The following is a 14181-nucleotide window of genomic DNA, read 5'->3' on the forward strand; positions in this document are numbered from 1 at the left end:
GCTACAGAAGGAGACAAAACTGGAGACCAGGAAAGAGGGGAGATGCTGGGGAAGGAGGCAGGGCTGGAACCAGACTAGAAGGGTGGGAAGTCAACGGGGGCAGGTGGGCAACAGTGATGTAGAAGGGAGTGGTGATGGGGGGGACTAATCCAGGGACTCTGTGCTTCAGGAATCTAGAACAAAAAAAAAGGAGCAGTTTATGTTGCTTCTTCTGTGAGATATGAAGAGAGTCCTGGTGAAGAAAGGGAATGTCTGAGCACCTGCAGCCTAAGCCTGTGCAGAGAGGGCACTGAAGGAAAAGCATCTGGTGACAGAGAAATCAGCAGGAAGGGCTGAAGCTCTGGCTGGAAGCACATGAGGTTAGTGCAAGACATTTCACTGCACCGATGAGTACATGAGTCTGTAATGTCAGCACAGTAAGAATTTATTGCCTCCACACTCAAGTCTCTCCAGCCTACTCAGCCCCAGAGCCGCTTCATGCGCTTGTCTGGAGAGGATCAGCCAGGGCAGCAGGTGACCAGCCACCTAAAGCAACAGGGGTGAGGCATTCCATCCTCAAACACCTGACACAGGGGCAGAAGAAGTGCCATTAGCCTCTTCAGCTCACAGAGATCATGCCCAGGGCACAGGGTGCCATGCGGAGGGGTCTGGCCCTCTGCAGGCAGTGGTCCTGGGGGCAGAGACTCCAGGACAGGCCTGATCTGGGGACCCTTCTCCTTCCCCCAACAGTAAGGCAGAGGATCCCTCCAATGCCTAAAGGACTCGAACACCAAGTGTGCAGAGGCAACAGGGACCAGGAACCATCCCCAGGACCCAGAAACCCTCCTGCTACTGCTGGGGAGTAGCCCTTCAGAGTGGCCACTGTGCCTGGTGCTGGTCTCCAGCATCCCCTCTGCACTCACCCCAGCACCAATCACACCGGGGTTTGCAAAGTGGAGGAGTTGCAGGAGGCAAAGATGCTTAATTACAGAGCAGCCCTGGAAACCAGCAGCAGCAGCAGCAGCACTGTGGCCAGGAGGGGAGGCAGCAGGGCTGTAAATAGAAATTGCGGAGGCAGCCGCGGGGAACAGAGTGAGGGAGGCTTCTGCGCCTGCATCACTCCGTCTCCCTCCCTTCCCCTCGGCTTCTCTCACCTCTCCCGGCCACCCTGGCTCCCAGCACGGATCTGCATGTGACAAGAAGCCCCAGAGCACAGCTGGGATGCAGCAGCTCTGGAGGCAGAACAGCCGCTCTGGGTGCAGAAGTGGCTGTGCAAGGCCTCCTCCATCAGGGGCCTCCTCCATCAGGGGCCTCCTCCATCAGGGGCCACCTCCTGCAGAAATGCATGAGGAGGATTAAAGAGCCTCTTTGGCCAGCAAGAAGACCAAGGCAAGATGGATGTGGGTCCAACTGGCCCTGCCACCACCCCAGAAGAGACTGTGGTGTGCCAGATGTATGAGCCCCATCCCAGTGGGGTCTGCCTAAGGTGAAGTCCCTCTAATCCCACCCTGACACCTCCATTGCAGCCTCTTCCACAGCAGCAAGAACTGTGCTTTCAGTATTTTGCAAAGGTTTATTTAAAAATGTTGAAACTAACATCCCACAAGAATTGAATATTTCACCACGAGGAGAAGAGAAATTCTACAAAAATATATATCACAGCACACAAGGGCAGGGGAGGGAGAAGAGCGAGACTGAGCAGGGAAGCAGGAGGGAGGACAGAAGGGAGGATGGGAGCAGCAGCAGAAAGAGACTGAGTGGCAAAGGGAGAACAAGAGAGGAGTGAGGAGAGTGAAACAGTAGGAGAGCGGAGATAACTGGGAGGGAGACCATGGTACAGGACAGGCATGGGAAGCAGGAAAACAGTGGGACAGGTAAAACAACAGGAAAAAAGGAGTAGAGAGCAGCAGTTGGTGTAGGAAGGGCTCCCCCTCTACGGTCTTGCCAAGGTAGGGCCAGGGCTACAGCAGGGATGCAACTGGGGAGATGGAGTTTGGCACAGGGCTTTTGTGCTGCAGGACTCGGCTCTAAGGCTGTGCCATAGACGTGGTTTGTCAGAGCGAAAAAACAAAACCACAGGTTAATTCAGAACAGTCTGGAGGTGATTGTGTTTAAGAACTTGCAGGGAATGAACAAACGGCTCCTTTTCAAGCATTTTTCCTTATCTGCAAAGGGTGTGGGGAATGAAAGGACCAGATTTGCAAGGGCACTTAGGTGCCATTGAGGAAGAGGTAGATAGCCCTCTCAGAAGTTGTGGGGTACTTGACTGGATGTGAGTCCCTGGAAACTAGACCAGAAGACTGGTGTGGAAGCACACACTGGAGGTGCGTTCCCTTGCCTACCAGTTGCAAGCAATAAGATGGGAAAACCCAAACAGGATTTGGCTTTGTGACTATACCGCTGCTGGGTAACCAGGGAGAGACTCCAGTTCCTGCTCCAAAACAATACAGGGCAGAGGGGAGTGATTCTCCCACAGGTCTTCCCACTGCACTCGCAAGAGAAACCACCTTTGTGTTAACAAAGCCAAGACCCTCCAGGAGCTCAGCATATGGTGCCTTCAACTCACCCAGCCCATCTGGATGTTCCCTTTCAATTGCACAGAAATGTTGGGCAGGCTCAGCCCCAGGCCAAGAACATTTCCAGTCGGTTTTCCCACACACCTTTCCTGTCATATTTCCACTGGCAAAAAAAATAATCCAGATCTTTATCCTCCAGTCAGGTAGAAGGCAGAGAAACCTGATGGGCTGTGACTGAGAAGGTGCTGGCCTCTGCCTTCAGTTGGTACTTGGTGCTGTCAATCCATCTGTGTGTGCATCTCACAGACTGTTAGCCTGTGCCAGGGAGGACACTGTGGGCATGCTCTGGCTGCAGTCTGCATAGGGGAGGATGGTTTGTAAAGCTCCAGAAGTGGAGAAAACATATCCAGTGAGATTATTTATTGACTGGAAGAAGCCGGTGTGTCCACATGTGTTTCGAATGTTTTGTTCCAGGGACAAAGAGTAGCAATGAACGTTTGGGCAGGACAATGAAGTTGTTTCCCTTACCTAAGCTGTTTTATGTGAGAGAGTAAATTACTATTATAAAGACATATTTGACTAGAAAAAGTGGTCTTGGAAAAGATATTTAGCATATCCAAGCTTCTGTCCTTGTAAGAGTTTTCTCTACCGCATTCCCCAGCTTCCCCCTTACCACATATCCACGAAAGGCCTCATTCCCTGGAGATACAAAAACAGAGATGTGTTAAATGGGGAGAAAAACCCCCAAACCACCAAACCTGATTTCTTTGCAGAGTTCACAAAAGCCAGGCCAGCAGAGCACAGGGCTTCCCTGCATCGAATGTAGGAGAATGTTTTCACTACGCCTCCTGCAGTGCCCTGGCACTTTCCTACAGACCTTCTCCCTATTCAGCATGTGGAAAGGGAAAGCCCAAGGACAGCCCTTGAAGTGGTAGAGTCTAAACTCTGGCCTTGTTTCAACAAACACTATTGATCAAAGAGCAATCTAATTAATCTGGCCTGGAAGATTACTTAAACCAGTTCAAGGCATTATATTGTAAACTGCCAGCAATAAGCAGTGCAGACTGAATGCAGATGTCCTACCCCAACACTGTTGTGCCAGCAAGAGGGGGAACAGCAGGCAGGAACAGCCATCTGCCCCCTTCTCTGCCCATCCACAGCTTGATGGCCCACCAAAGCCTTGAATGGAGCCTGAATAATGAAAAGGCTAAGTAATAGATCGATCTGCAGTAAAGCAATAATATCCCTTGCTACAAGTGGAGGCTCAACCTGCGCTTAAACTTGAGACCTCCAGAGTCCTTTTCCACCTACATCTTTCAGCCATTCTGTGCTTTTAATAAGCCAGTAATTTTATTTGACCTGTCATTTTCACCAAATCTCTACTGTTTTTTGCAAAGCTTATTGCAATTTACACTCTCATTTAAATGTCCTTCATGGTGAGTCAGATGGGACTGGAGATCCCCTAACAGTTCAGCTGGGTAAATGGGCAGAACCAGGCCTCTCAAGAAATTCCCTGTGCTTTGTCCTACAAAGAATAGGCTTTTACTGCAGAGATAAAAGATGAAGGATCCATTTCCTTTTCTCCAAGATGACTTTTGTCAGGGACCTTGTATTAGAGCCTTCATATTGTGGGTGACTTTCCTGCCTCTGGCCACATCAGTGCAGCAGCTGAAGGTGTTTGTACAGTATAGGGGCAACTTCACTAAAATCTGTACCATATTGGTTCAGTGGCTGTCATTGTGGAGTCTGTCACCACAAAAGCCAAGGGAGAGCAACTATTGTCATTAAGCTGAAATTTGCCATTCCACCCCTCCTCAAAGTGACATCCGTGGGACATTGGAAGAGGTTGAGACTCACTGATCTTGCTCACACAGTGACTGACAGTGTGGCTGCTGGCCTTACAGACCACCACAGCCCTGAAGTACATGCTCGGACAACCAGTTTGCACCGATACCTGTGCCACTGGTTTTGTTTCCCAACCAACTGGGGCATAATTTAATGAAGGTTGTCCCCTCTCTCATGCCCTTGGTGAGCATTGCCTCATGGGTCTCCAGTCACCTTGCATTCCAGGAGAGATCTAGCAGCAGTACATGGCAACCCTCCAAATGTTCCCAAGGTCAAGTCTAAATTGCTCTTTGTCATCCCAGGCTTAGAGAGTCATGGCTGCTGCTTGTTGCCTGTGGCACGAGTGTCTGAATGCAGTTCCCTACCTCAGCCCGTCAACCTTAAGTTCCTCATGCCCAGCAGCATCTGCATGCCATGCTTCAGCAGTATCCCAGTGTACAGGATGCTTCCTAAACAACATGCTGGGCAGAGGGCTTCACCTGAGATTTTCTGAAGAACATCACCATAGATGGATGCTCTTCAGGAAAACCTTTCTGAAGCAGACTGAGGGGTGGAAGGGGACAGCAAGGAGGCTTCCAAGAGATCAAAACATTTGGAAAGCTAAAGGAACCTTTTCCAACTTTAACTGGCAAGAGAAGTGGCAGGGGGAGGAACTGAGAGAAAAAAACTGGGGACAGAGAGATGATGAAAGATAAAAGCTGAAGAGAAAAAACCCAAGAGTGTTAGGCAGAAAGAAAATGGAAAGATGTGAATATCTTCCATCTAGAGGGGACATAATGTTTCCTTCAAGGAAGTGGGTTGCTGAGGAGGCCCAGGTGCTGTGAGCCTCTTCTGCCCAAGCTTCACCCTCCTTGGGACCCTTGGGAGGGCCAAGGCCTCGGCAACAAAAGACCCTGCCACCATCTGAGTCCCAGCTGAGCGGAGACTGAGCCCCGGCGGGCAATCCTGCAGCCACTGAACTCCAGACGTTCACTTCAAAACACACGACGTGGGAAGGGACACACAGAGGGGTTAGGGCCCATGGGGACAGGGGTACACCTTTCTACCTTGCCTACCCCCAATGCCAGACATGCACTGGTGAGAGAGTCACGGAGATCCAAGTGTTTGTGCTAGGAGACAGGCCAGGGAGGCTGAGATTTCACACCACCACCAGCTCTCTTCCCTCCCACCACCCTGCTCTCTCATCACCCTGTCCTAAGTGGGCTGGGGTGCGGGTGCCCAACCTTCCCCCAGCAGGAGGCTAAGGAGGCCCAGCTTGTCCATTTGCCCAGGCACATCCTGGTGGTGTTGGTTAATGATGGTGGTGGGGTGGTGGTGGTGGTGGTGGGCCGTGGCACAAGGAGGTTGTTTATTCCTGGGGTAGCAGAGGCGGCGGGAGGCTGTGCTCGCCAGCTGTGACAGGAGGTGTGGGGAGCCAGCTCTGCTTCTCCCGTGAGCATCACAGGTTCACCAGTGGGATTCTGGAGGGAAAAGGGAATCAGAAATGAATTAGCAACAGGCACTCACACTGCTCCACTGCTAACAGACCTTTATCTTTGTGCTGCTCAGCCTGCCTGTGCCTTGTCCCCTGCTGACACCTCCTGCCCTGGCTCACGGGCCACTCACCGGTTCAGCTGGAAGGCCGTGCTCTTCCCATGGCCCCCCACTTTCTCCTGGCCCTGCCTGGATTCCTCCGCCTCCGGTGTGGGGGCCAGGGAATCACCGTAGGGCCCCAAGATACTGACGGTGGTGGGGGAGAGGTCTGCGAGGGGCTGCTGGCTCTCCTGCTGCCTCCCACCGCTCTGCTGCCCCGAGTGGCGCCGGCGTTTCTGGTTACGGTCCCAGCTTTGGAGAGAGACAAGGGGTGAGGTAAAGAGTGCCTGTCAGACACTAGCCAGCCCTTGGTGATGGAGAGGTTCATGGGACCCCGCTGTGCTCAGCGTTAGAGCTCAGCCATGTGCCAAACCTCTCCAGGGTTTGAAGCATCAGATCTGTGCCCTTGGGACAAACATGTCCCAAGCCCACAGTCCTCCTGCCCACCCATCTGCAGACACCAGCATCATGGCAGCCTTCGTCAGCGCAAACCCCACTCACCAGAACTTGAATATGATCCCGGTGGCAACCAGGACAATGATGATGGAGATGGTGATGGTGACGTACAGCTGGGGGTCCACACCTGCGAGAGAGAGCAGGAGAGTGGGATGTGATGGCCACTGCCGCAGTCCTGGAGAGCAGCAGTGCAAAGGGAGGTTCCTACTGGGGACCCCATGAATTCTGCACAGGGACCTGCCCCTGCAGGGGGAGTTGGGAGGAAGCAAAAGGCAGGTTTTTACCTTCCCCCCGGGGCCCAAACAGGAAGGGCCGCAGGGTGGCCGGGGTCTCACGCAGGTTGAGCCCCGCGTTGTGCAGGAGCGAGTGGGAGTTGGGCTGCGCCGTTGCCATCCCATGTGGCGAGACGAAGGTGTATCCCAGCGGCGGGAAGCCCGGGTTGGCCGAGTTGGTGTCCCCTCCATCCTCATCCGACACCGTGGGGCCCCACACGATGGCCCAGGGGTACTGGGAGGAGGGCATGCCGTCCTCGAAGCCGGAGGGGGTGGCCGGCCGGGCGCCCGCCGCCTGCCGCCGCAGCCGCACGACGTGCCGCAGCTCTCCCCCCCGCGGCGGCAGGGCGCGCTGGCGCGGGGCGACGCGGGTGTCCCTCTCCGGTAGCGAGGTCCTGTCCCAGATGCAAATGGGCCGTGGGGCTGAGGGGCTCCGACGGGTGCAAAGAGGCCGAGGGGCTACGGGACCCCGAGAGCGAAGAGACCAGACGCCGGGAGGAGGGACGGTCGAGACCAGGAGGAGGAGATGCCAAAGCTGCAGCGAGTGGATGCAGAAGAATGGAGGCATCCTGCTGTGGGGTCGGGGGCAAGGAAGAAGAGAGCCGTATCTGAAATGTCCCTCCTGGCGACAGGACAAGCCCGGAGCAGCCGGGAGCATCCCACCACCCACACTCCCGTTGTCTTCCCGTGTTGCCAGTGAGCGTGGGAAGCTGTGAACCTACCAGGCACTGGGCTCCATCTCAGATGCCACAGCGTCTGTGCTCAGCAAGGATCCTGTCTCATCTTCTTCACTGGGAAACAAAAGTGCAAGGTGTCAGTGTCCCCTCACCCTGCAGCAAATGCTGTCTCCCTGGAGGCAGTGTGTGCCACCATGTGCAAGCTCCCTGTTGGGAAGGGCACCTGGACACCCATGCACCCACATGTGCACCCTCTCCTGTTTTCGTGCTCTCCTGCTCAGAGGTGCACCATCCCCCCGACCCCAGCAGTACACAGAAACATGTGCCTTAGCGTATGCACACAAAAGCAAAGTGCCATCCCCGGCCCACACGTGCAGAGGCACATGTGCAGCTTCTCCAGGGACTCTCCTGTCTGAGGGCCAAGAGGGGGATTCAGCATCTTTGTTTGCTTATCGCTGGAACAAGTTGGAATCTTAATTCCTGTATTTATTTATAGTGTGGAGCGTGTAATCCATTTATTAAAAAAGAGCCTCTTCATTGTGTGCCAGAGCGAGGGAGCGAGAGGGGAAGCACGAGAGTGATAAACCAAGACGACTGAGGAAGAGAGTGAATCAGCGAGAAAAGTCCAGCCTTACTAAAGAATTTAAGAGCAAAAATATGCCTATCAAATATTTAGTATTTACTTACATCTTAGCTAACATGGAACTACCTTCTTGTACTCCTTATCCTAGTGCCCTCTGCGCTGTCCCATCCCTCCCTTTCTTCCCTCTCCCTCCCCTTTCTCTCCCACTCTCGTGGCCACGCAGCACTAGGAATCATCGGTATCAGGGAGTTAAGAGCTAGTCCCCACGGCTGGATTTCTGCACCGGTTGCACGCCACCCTCTGGCATCAGTCCTGTTGTAGCACGGCTGCCCTTCATGCTGCCTGCCTCTTCCCTTGGCTGGGCACAGAGCAGTGCCAGCCCTTCCCTGGTGAGCTCTTATATGCCTGACCTGGGACCCTCTCCACAAAAAGACTTCACACATGCACACACACGCACAAAAGCCATTTAAGATACTCAGCTTGCTCCTTCATCACGAAGGGGAAAGCATGGATGCCAACAACCCACGGTCATGCCCTTCTGTGGCTGCTGGGATGGGAAGAAATGGGGATGCTTGGTCAAGGGAGTCAGCACAGAGGTCAAGCCTGCACCTCCAGCCCTGAGCCAGCTGCACTGCACCTCCTGGCTCCCAAGGGGTTACTGCCATTCCCTCCAGCTCAGCCCATGCCCTGAACTAAAAGTGCAGCCCCTCCTGAATGGGAAGCTTCCTCTTGCTGGAGGAAGGGCTTGCTGTGGTAAGGGGACTCGCAGCCCTGATGTACACCTGAGGAGAGGGGCTGGGAGGAAGCGCACCCAAGAATAAGTAGCTGTCTAGCTCCTGCTGCATTAACCAGGGATATTTTTAGTTTCCTTCTGTTAAATATTTAAACAAAGTTCACAGAAAAAAAGGAATTGTCGGCTAATGTGCCCTGCCCTTTCCTCCAGGGCAAGATCAGTCTCTGGAGGTATCCTGAGATGAAGATGAGGAGAAAAGAGAAACTATTCTCAACATTTCTTTGTACTTTGCTCCTGAACCTCTAAGCCTTGAAGGGGACTCTATTAAAATGCAGCTCTGCAGAGAGGCAGCAGAACGGAGCAAGCTTCTTCCAAAGCCAGATGCTGGTGAGGCCTTGGCCATCTGGATTATGATCATGATACCATGGAAGATCATGTCTGGCAACACAAATTCATAACAGAATTTCTTTTGGACTTTGGAAAGGGAAGGAATTCCAGCACTGGGGAGATCCATGAGTAAGTCCCTGGGCTAGAGGGCACACAAACCACCCGAATGGTTTCAAGTTGGCCTGGAATGCCTGGGGCTATGCCTGGGACTCATTATGGGATAGATCAGGGGCTGTGGGATGTTTTACATCAGGCAGCAGGAGATGTGGATCTGGACAGTGCCAGGAGTGGAGATCTCCAGGTGCAGGTAGACCTCAGTGCCAGTCACGCAGGGAAGTGTGGTACCTTAGGGGTGCACAGGTAACCACTAGCACTCCTCCTAACATGGATGGCTCCACTGGCAGAAACGTGGGGATTGCCCAGCTCATTGGGCTCTCTTCACTTGTTCAGGTGTCTTATAATGGAGACCTTCCCAGCTGAGATTGTGAGCTCCAGCAACAGCACTCTGAAGCATATATTCCCATACTCTGAAGCCTGGGAATAAGAAACCATACAGAGCCAAATCCTGACTTGCTTTCACAACCAGTGGTCTAAATTTCAGTCCTATGGAGTAGGTAGCTGGAGCTGAGGGGAAGGAGTGAGCCACAGCACTGGCTTCTTCTTGGACACATAATGCAGTGGAAGCAACAGCTAGGATATTGGGTGTAAGGCTCAGACCCAAGACACTGCTGTGCACAGGTCCTGCTGCCAGCGGTGCAGAGCAGGTGACTCATGGTGTTCCTGCCCCAAAGGTGGCTGCGGGTGAATGCAGGAATGAGGCAATGTCCATCAGTCTCAGTCAACACATGCTGGTTTGCTAATCAGATTGTGGCTGGAGACTGAGAGTGTCCCCTGCACTAGCAACCAGGCATGGTTGCGGAGGAGCTGAGAGAAGCACAAAGGTGTCTCCTATGGCACAAATGCCATGAGAGCAAAGGAATGTTTCAGGTGGAAATGCCAGCCAGTAAGGGCTGGACCCCACGTGCACAGAGTGTTCATGCTCAAAACAGAGCATGGGTGTCTCTGAGGCTTATTGACAAAGCAGCAGACAGAGCATGTCTGGGGCACTCTTTAGTTACCACTGACAGTGAGGACTGTGTCCTGTGCACAGAGCCTGCTGCGCTGGAGGGCAAGTGCAACAAATGCCCTTCATTCAGCTCTGCATGCAGCTCATGGTGTGGATGCTGAATAAACTCGTAGATCTTCAGAGACGAGGAGGGGGTGCCAATGCTCTTACTACCTGGACATACAGATCCCAGTATCCATGCACCTTAAACCATTCAAGAGGCCTTTGTGTGCCAGAGCAGAGAGACTGGATTTCTGCACCAGTACCACATGGCAGGGCTCTTGCCTTCAGATCTGTTTCCCAGGTCTAATTGTGATAAAAACAGACAGAGCTATTCCCCGGGTCCGAAGATGTACCTGGATATTTTCACTCTAGGTACAGAGCCTTCATCGCAGTGTTCCAGTCCTGTGATGCACAGATGACAGAGTGTGAATGACAAAGCTATTTCCCCAGGGCACTTCATTGAGCACAGTTTGTGAATCTTGGTGCTTGAAAGCTGTGAGTAAGAATTACACTGCTCGTGTACTGCGTATGGACCCCACTACTGATCCAGTCTAGAGATCCCTGGGGCTAACCTACTAGGAGCCACTCTCATTGCATTTGCAGGATGGAAGCACGAATCCTGCTGCTGTTGCCCAGCGTCAGGGACCCAGCTGTGCTTCCTTCCTCTTTGTAAGTCTCCCACAGCACAGACCCACTGCTGCTGGGACATGAAAGAGCAGATCTTGGTAACCATTCCCCAGAGCATGTATCCCCATTCACCAAGGGAGCTGGGAATTTACATCCTAACTAGTGGCTAGGAGCAAAGCCTGCTGCACTCCTTCTGTAAGTACAGAGCACAGACTAAACCCTGAATGTGACACTGAGCTCCAGAGTTCCGATCCTACCGTGCCCCGGGGAAGCTCTAGGATTTGCTGCCAATACCTCCTTCTCCATGCCCAGCACTCCTGTATACCATGGTCCCAAAGATAAATCCTATCCAAATAGAAAAGCTGCCACAGGAATAAAAAAGCCGAGGTGCCAGCCGTGTGCCGGCAATATCCACGCTGTAGCTCCCTCACATCAAATGCAGTCTGTAACCTTCTGTTACAAAATGCTGAAGTTTGACAAATTCAAATGAGGAACAATACTATTAATAAAGAGGGTCATACTGTAGCACAATTCACCTAGGCAGGTGGTGTATTCCCTACTGCCTGGAGCCTTCATGTGGCTCTATTTCTAAAAGGAATGGCACAGTTCCATCAGAAGTTATGGGCTTGATGCAGGAAATGAAATTGGTGAAATTCTCTGGCCTGTGCTCTGCTGTAGGTCAGACTCGATGATCAAAATGGTCCCTCTGGCCTTAAAATCTGAGAATCTCCCAGCTTTCTTGATGCCTAGCCGAAATCAGTTCTGACTGAGGAGCAATCGGAAGAAGCTGAGCACACACAAGCCGTGTTAGTGAGAAGCGGGTAGAGTCTCCGTCCACCCAGGGATGGGGAAAGAGTTGCACCCGATTCTGGCTGGCTCGGCTGGTAGATGATGATCTATCTGTATTTCTGTAACATCTCGAGCTTGACTGCTGTGATATTGTGCCTCTAGGAATGAAGCTGTCTGCTCTCAGAGCACTCCAGCTAGTTCAGAATGCAGCAGTCTGTTTGCTCGGCGACTCAAGCTGCCGGGAATGCATCACCGTGCCCCTCTGCAACCCATATCACCTCGCCTTTGAGCACAGAGTCCAGTTCAAGGTCTCCAAGTCAGCATTCAAAGCCCAGCATGGGACAGGCCCCAGTGACCTAAGCAATCAATCACCTCTCCTTATGCAGCGATGACCTCACAAGACGGATATATTCCACTGGAACAATGAAATTGCCAACCAGTTTGGGGAGAGGGGGAAGGGATGAAAGAAGGGGGAAAGATGCTGATGACCCTGAGGAACAGAGCATTCACAGGAGCAGGGCCAAAATTATGGAACTTAGCTGCCAGCTGAAATAATGCTCGCCATTAGCAACCCTGCAGCACCAAGAGCTTCATGCAAATCCCTTCCTTCACCCAGCTCCCCCGCGGCAATGATCCCACTCGAAATAGTGATAACAAAATCAAAACAAACCTGGGGAGGACCCAGTCCTCCTGACAGAGAAAAAACACTAGGTTGGCTGTCATTTTTTAACTCCCAGCCAGTATTAAAGGCTACGGTGACAGCTCTGATACGAGACTGTGATCTGGGACCATGCAACCTAGCAGCTGTCTCCAAGCTTTGAGTAGAGCAAGCCCTGGCACTGGCAGTGAGACCCCCAAACACACTGCCTGGCACCCCAGGCACCCCAAGCCTGTATTTTTCTCAGTGGTCATGAACATCCCAGAGTTCATGGTCCAAGAGGCAGAGATGCAGTCATCACTGGTTTGGTAACAGGAAGCCTGAACCCCCAGTGCTGGTGAAAAGGGATTATATATACGTCCTGCTGTATTCGGCTGGGTGGGGATGGGGAAAGGGAGGAATCCCAGAGCAGCTGCCCCAGGGAGGTAATTCTGCTGCATCCAGAGGAGTTTCCTCAGCTGGGAGCATGAATCCAAATGTTGGCTCCCCGGGGTGGGAGATGCCAAGCCCATCTGGGGAAGGAGTTCCCACTGTGCACGGTGCCAGGGGGGACGGCTTGCAGACCAGGCTCAATGTGGGGGCTTGCAGCCTGAATGCAGTAGCTCACATCAGGCTGCACTACCTGGTGTCTGAGGCTGGAAGGGCTGGAGGCAGTGCCCAGGAGGATCCGGCAGGACCATAGAGGGACTGACGCTGCTCACCCTGTGTCAGTGCAGGTTGGGCAGTTTTTGGTGACTGCGGGTGGGAATTCCTGTTCCAGGGTACTAGGGTGAGCCCTTATGGGCTGGGTATAGAAATCCTGGGCTGGGGCAGAATCCAAGGCTGGAAGGATGATGGTGCTATTGGACATTTTGGTAGCTAGAGAATGGGCGTGTGAAGCCCATCGGTGGTCTTCTGAGCCTCAGTCTCCCTGCATTTGGGAACTGTGTGGCCCCATTCCAAGCAGCACTCTAGGATGCCGGTCCCCTGCCATCTAGTGCCTGCCTGCAATACATGTCATGAGTCTGCCAATCTTCTGCCTCCCAGTTTCCTACTGTTCCCGGGCATCCGAGTGCTTCAAATGCTGAGTCTCCACGTCTGAATTGCTCTCTCTTGCATGTTGCACCCTTGGCCAGGCAGGAGGAGGGATTGACCCCTCCGTTTCCTTTCTCCAGCTGCGCCAATTTGGCTGAAGTCGCCTTCCTCAGCGCAGGCTCCAGTGCTCCAGCACAACAGGTCTGTGATGGAGCCCAGAGCTGGAGGGCAAGAGGCAGCGATGCCTCGGCTGTGTCCCCTCCCTCGCAGCCCCTCGGGCATCCCCTGCCCCGGACTGAAAGAGCGGGGGGGGGCTGGGGAGGAGGGGAGGCAGCGGCTAGAAAGGGACAGAGCACCTAGATGGGGAGATGGACAAGACAGAGGGGGAGAAAGGACACGGGGAAGGAGACGGGGAGAGATGACTTGGAGACGGGCACGCATCCCTTCCTGCCCCTGCAGTCCCATCCGCACCCCGTTCCCCAAGCCCGGTCTGAGAGGATGAACTTACCTTGCGGGCAGACGACTGGGGCGCAGCCGGGGCGGCGGAGCAGGGGGCTGTGGGAGCACAGCTGCTGCTGCCGGTGCCTCTCATGGCCAGGACGAAGGAAGGAGAGGAGGAGGAAGGTTTGATGAGGCTGAGCCCTGGCTGAGGGAGAAGGAGCGAGAGATGCCTTGAAATAAACAGCTGCCGAGGACTGGTCCAGCCCCTCTTTCTCTCTCTCTGTCTCTGTCTCTCTCGCTCGCTGCCTCCCGTTAACCCCATGGCTGCTGGCACGGGCGCGTCCGGCACCGTGTCCGCGCTGCAGCCGGAGGGGCGGCCGGGGGAGCCGGGCGAGGGCAGCGGCCAGGCTGGGGCACCGCGTCCCCCCGGCTCTGGAGCACCCTGCCCCGGTGGCCGGCGGCGAAGGCTCCTACCGTTCCCTGCCCTCCCGCAGCCCCGCTCCCGCCGGACCTGCCCCCCGCCG

At 53.9% G+C, this 14181-nt stretch overlaps 1 protein-coding gene across 1 annotated transcript; it reads right to left on the minus strand.

Moving 5' to 3' along the window:
- Nucleotides 1-5638: 5638 nt before the first annotated feature.
- PIANP (PILR alpha associated neural protein) lies at nt 5639-13854 on the minus strand. The gene is made up of 6 exons (XM_031046911.2): nt 13725-13854; nt 7363-7431; nt 6653-7212; nt 6414-6495; nt 5946-6164; nt 5639-5800 (listed from the first exon to the last, which is right to left on the minus strand). Exons 2-6 carry the CDS (start codon nt 7377-7379, stop codon nt 5779-5781), a joined length of 900 nt encoding a protein of 299 aa, XP_030902771.2. The 5' UTR covers nt 7380-7431; nt 13725-13854; the 3' UTR covers nt 5639-5778.
- Between the last annotated feature and the right edge of the window lie 327 nt (nt 13855-14181).

The sequence above is a fragment of the Melopsittacus undulatus genome, chromosome 2 (assembly GCF_012275295.1).
Source record: "Melopsittacus undulatus isolate bMelUnd1 chromosome 2, bMelUnd1.mat.Z, whole genome shotgun sequence".
Taxonomy (NCBI): Eukaryota; Metazoa; Chordata; class Aves; order Psittaciformes; family Psittaculidae; genus Melopsittacus; species Melopsittacus undulatus.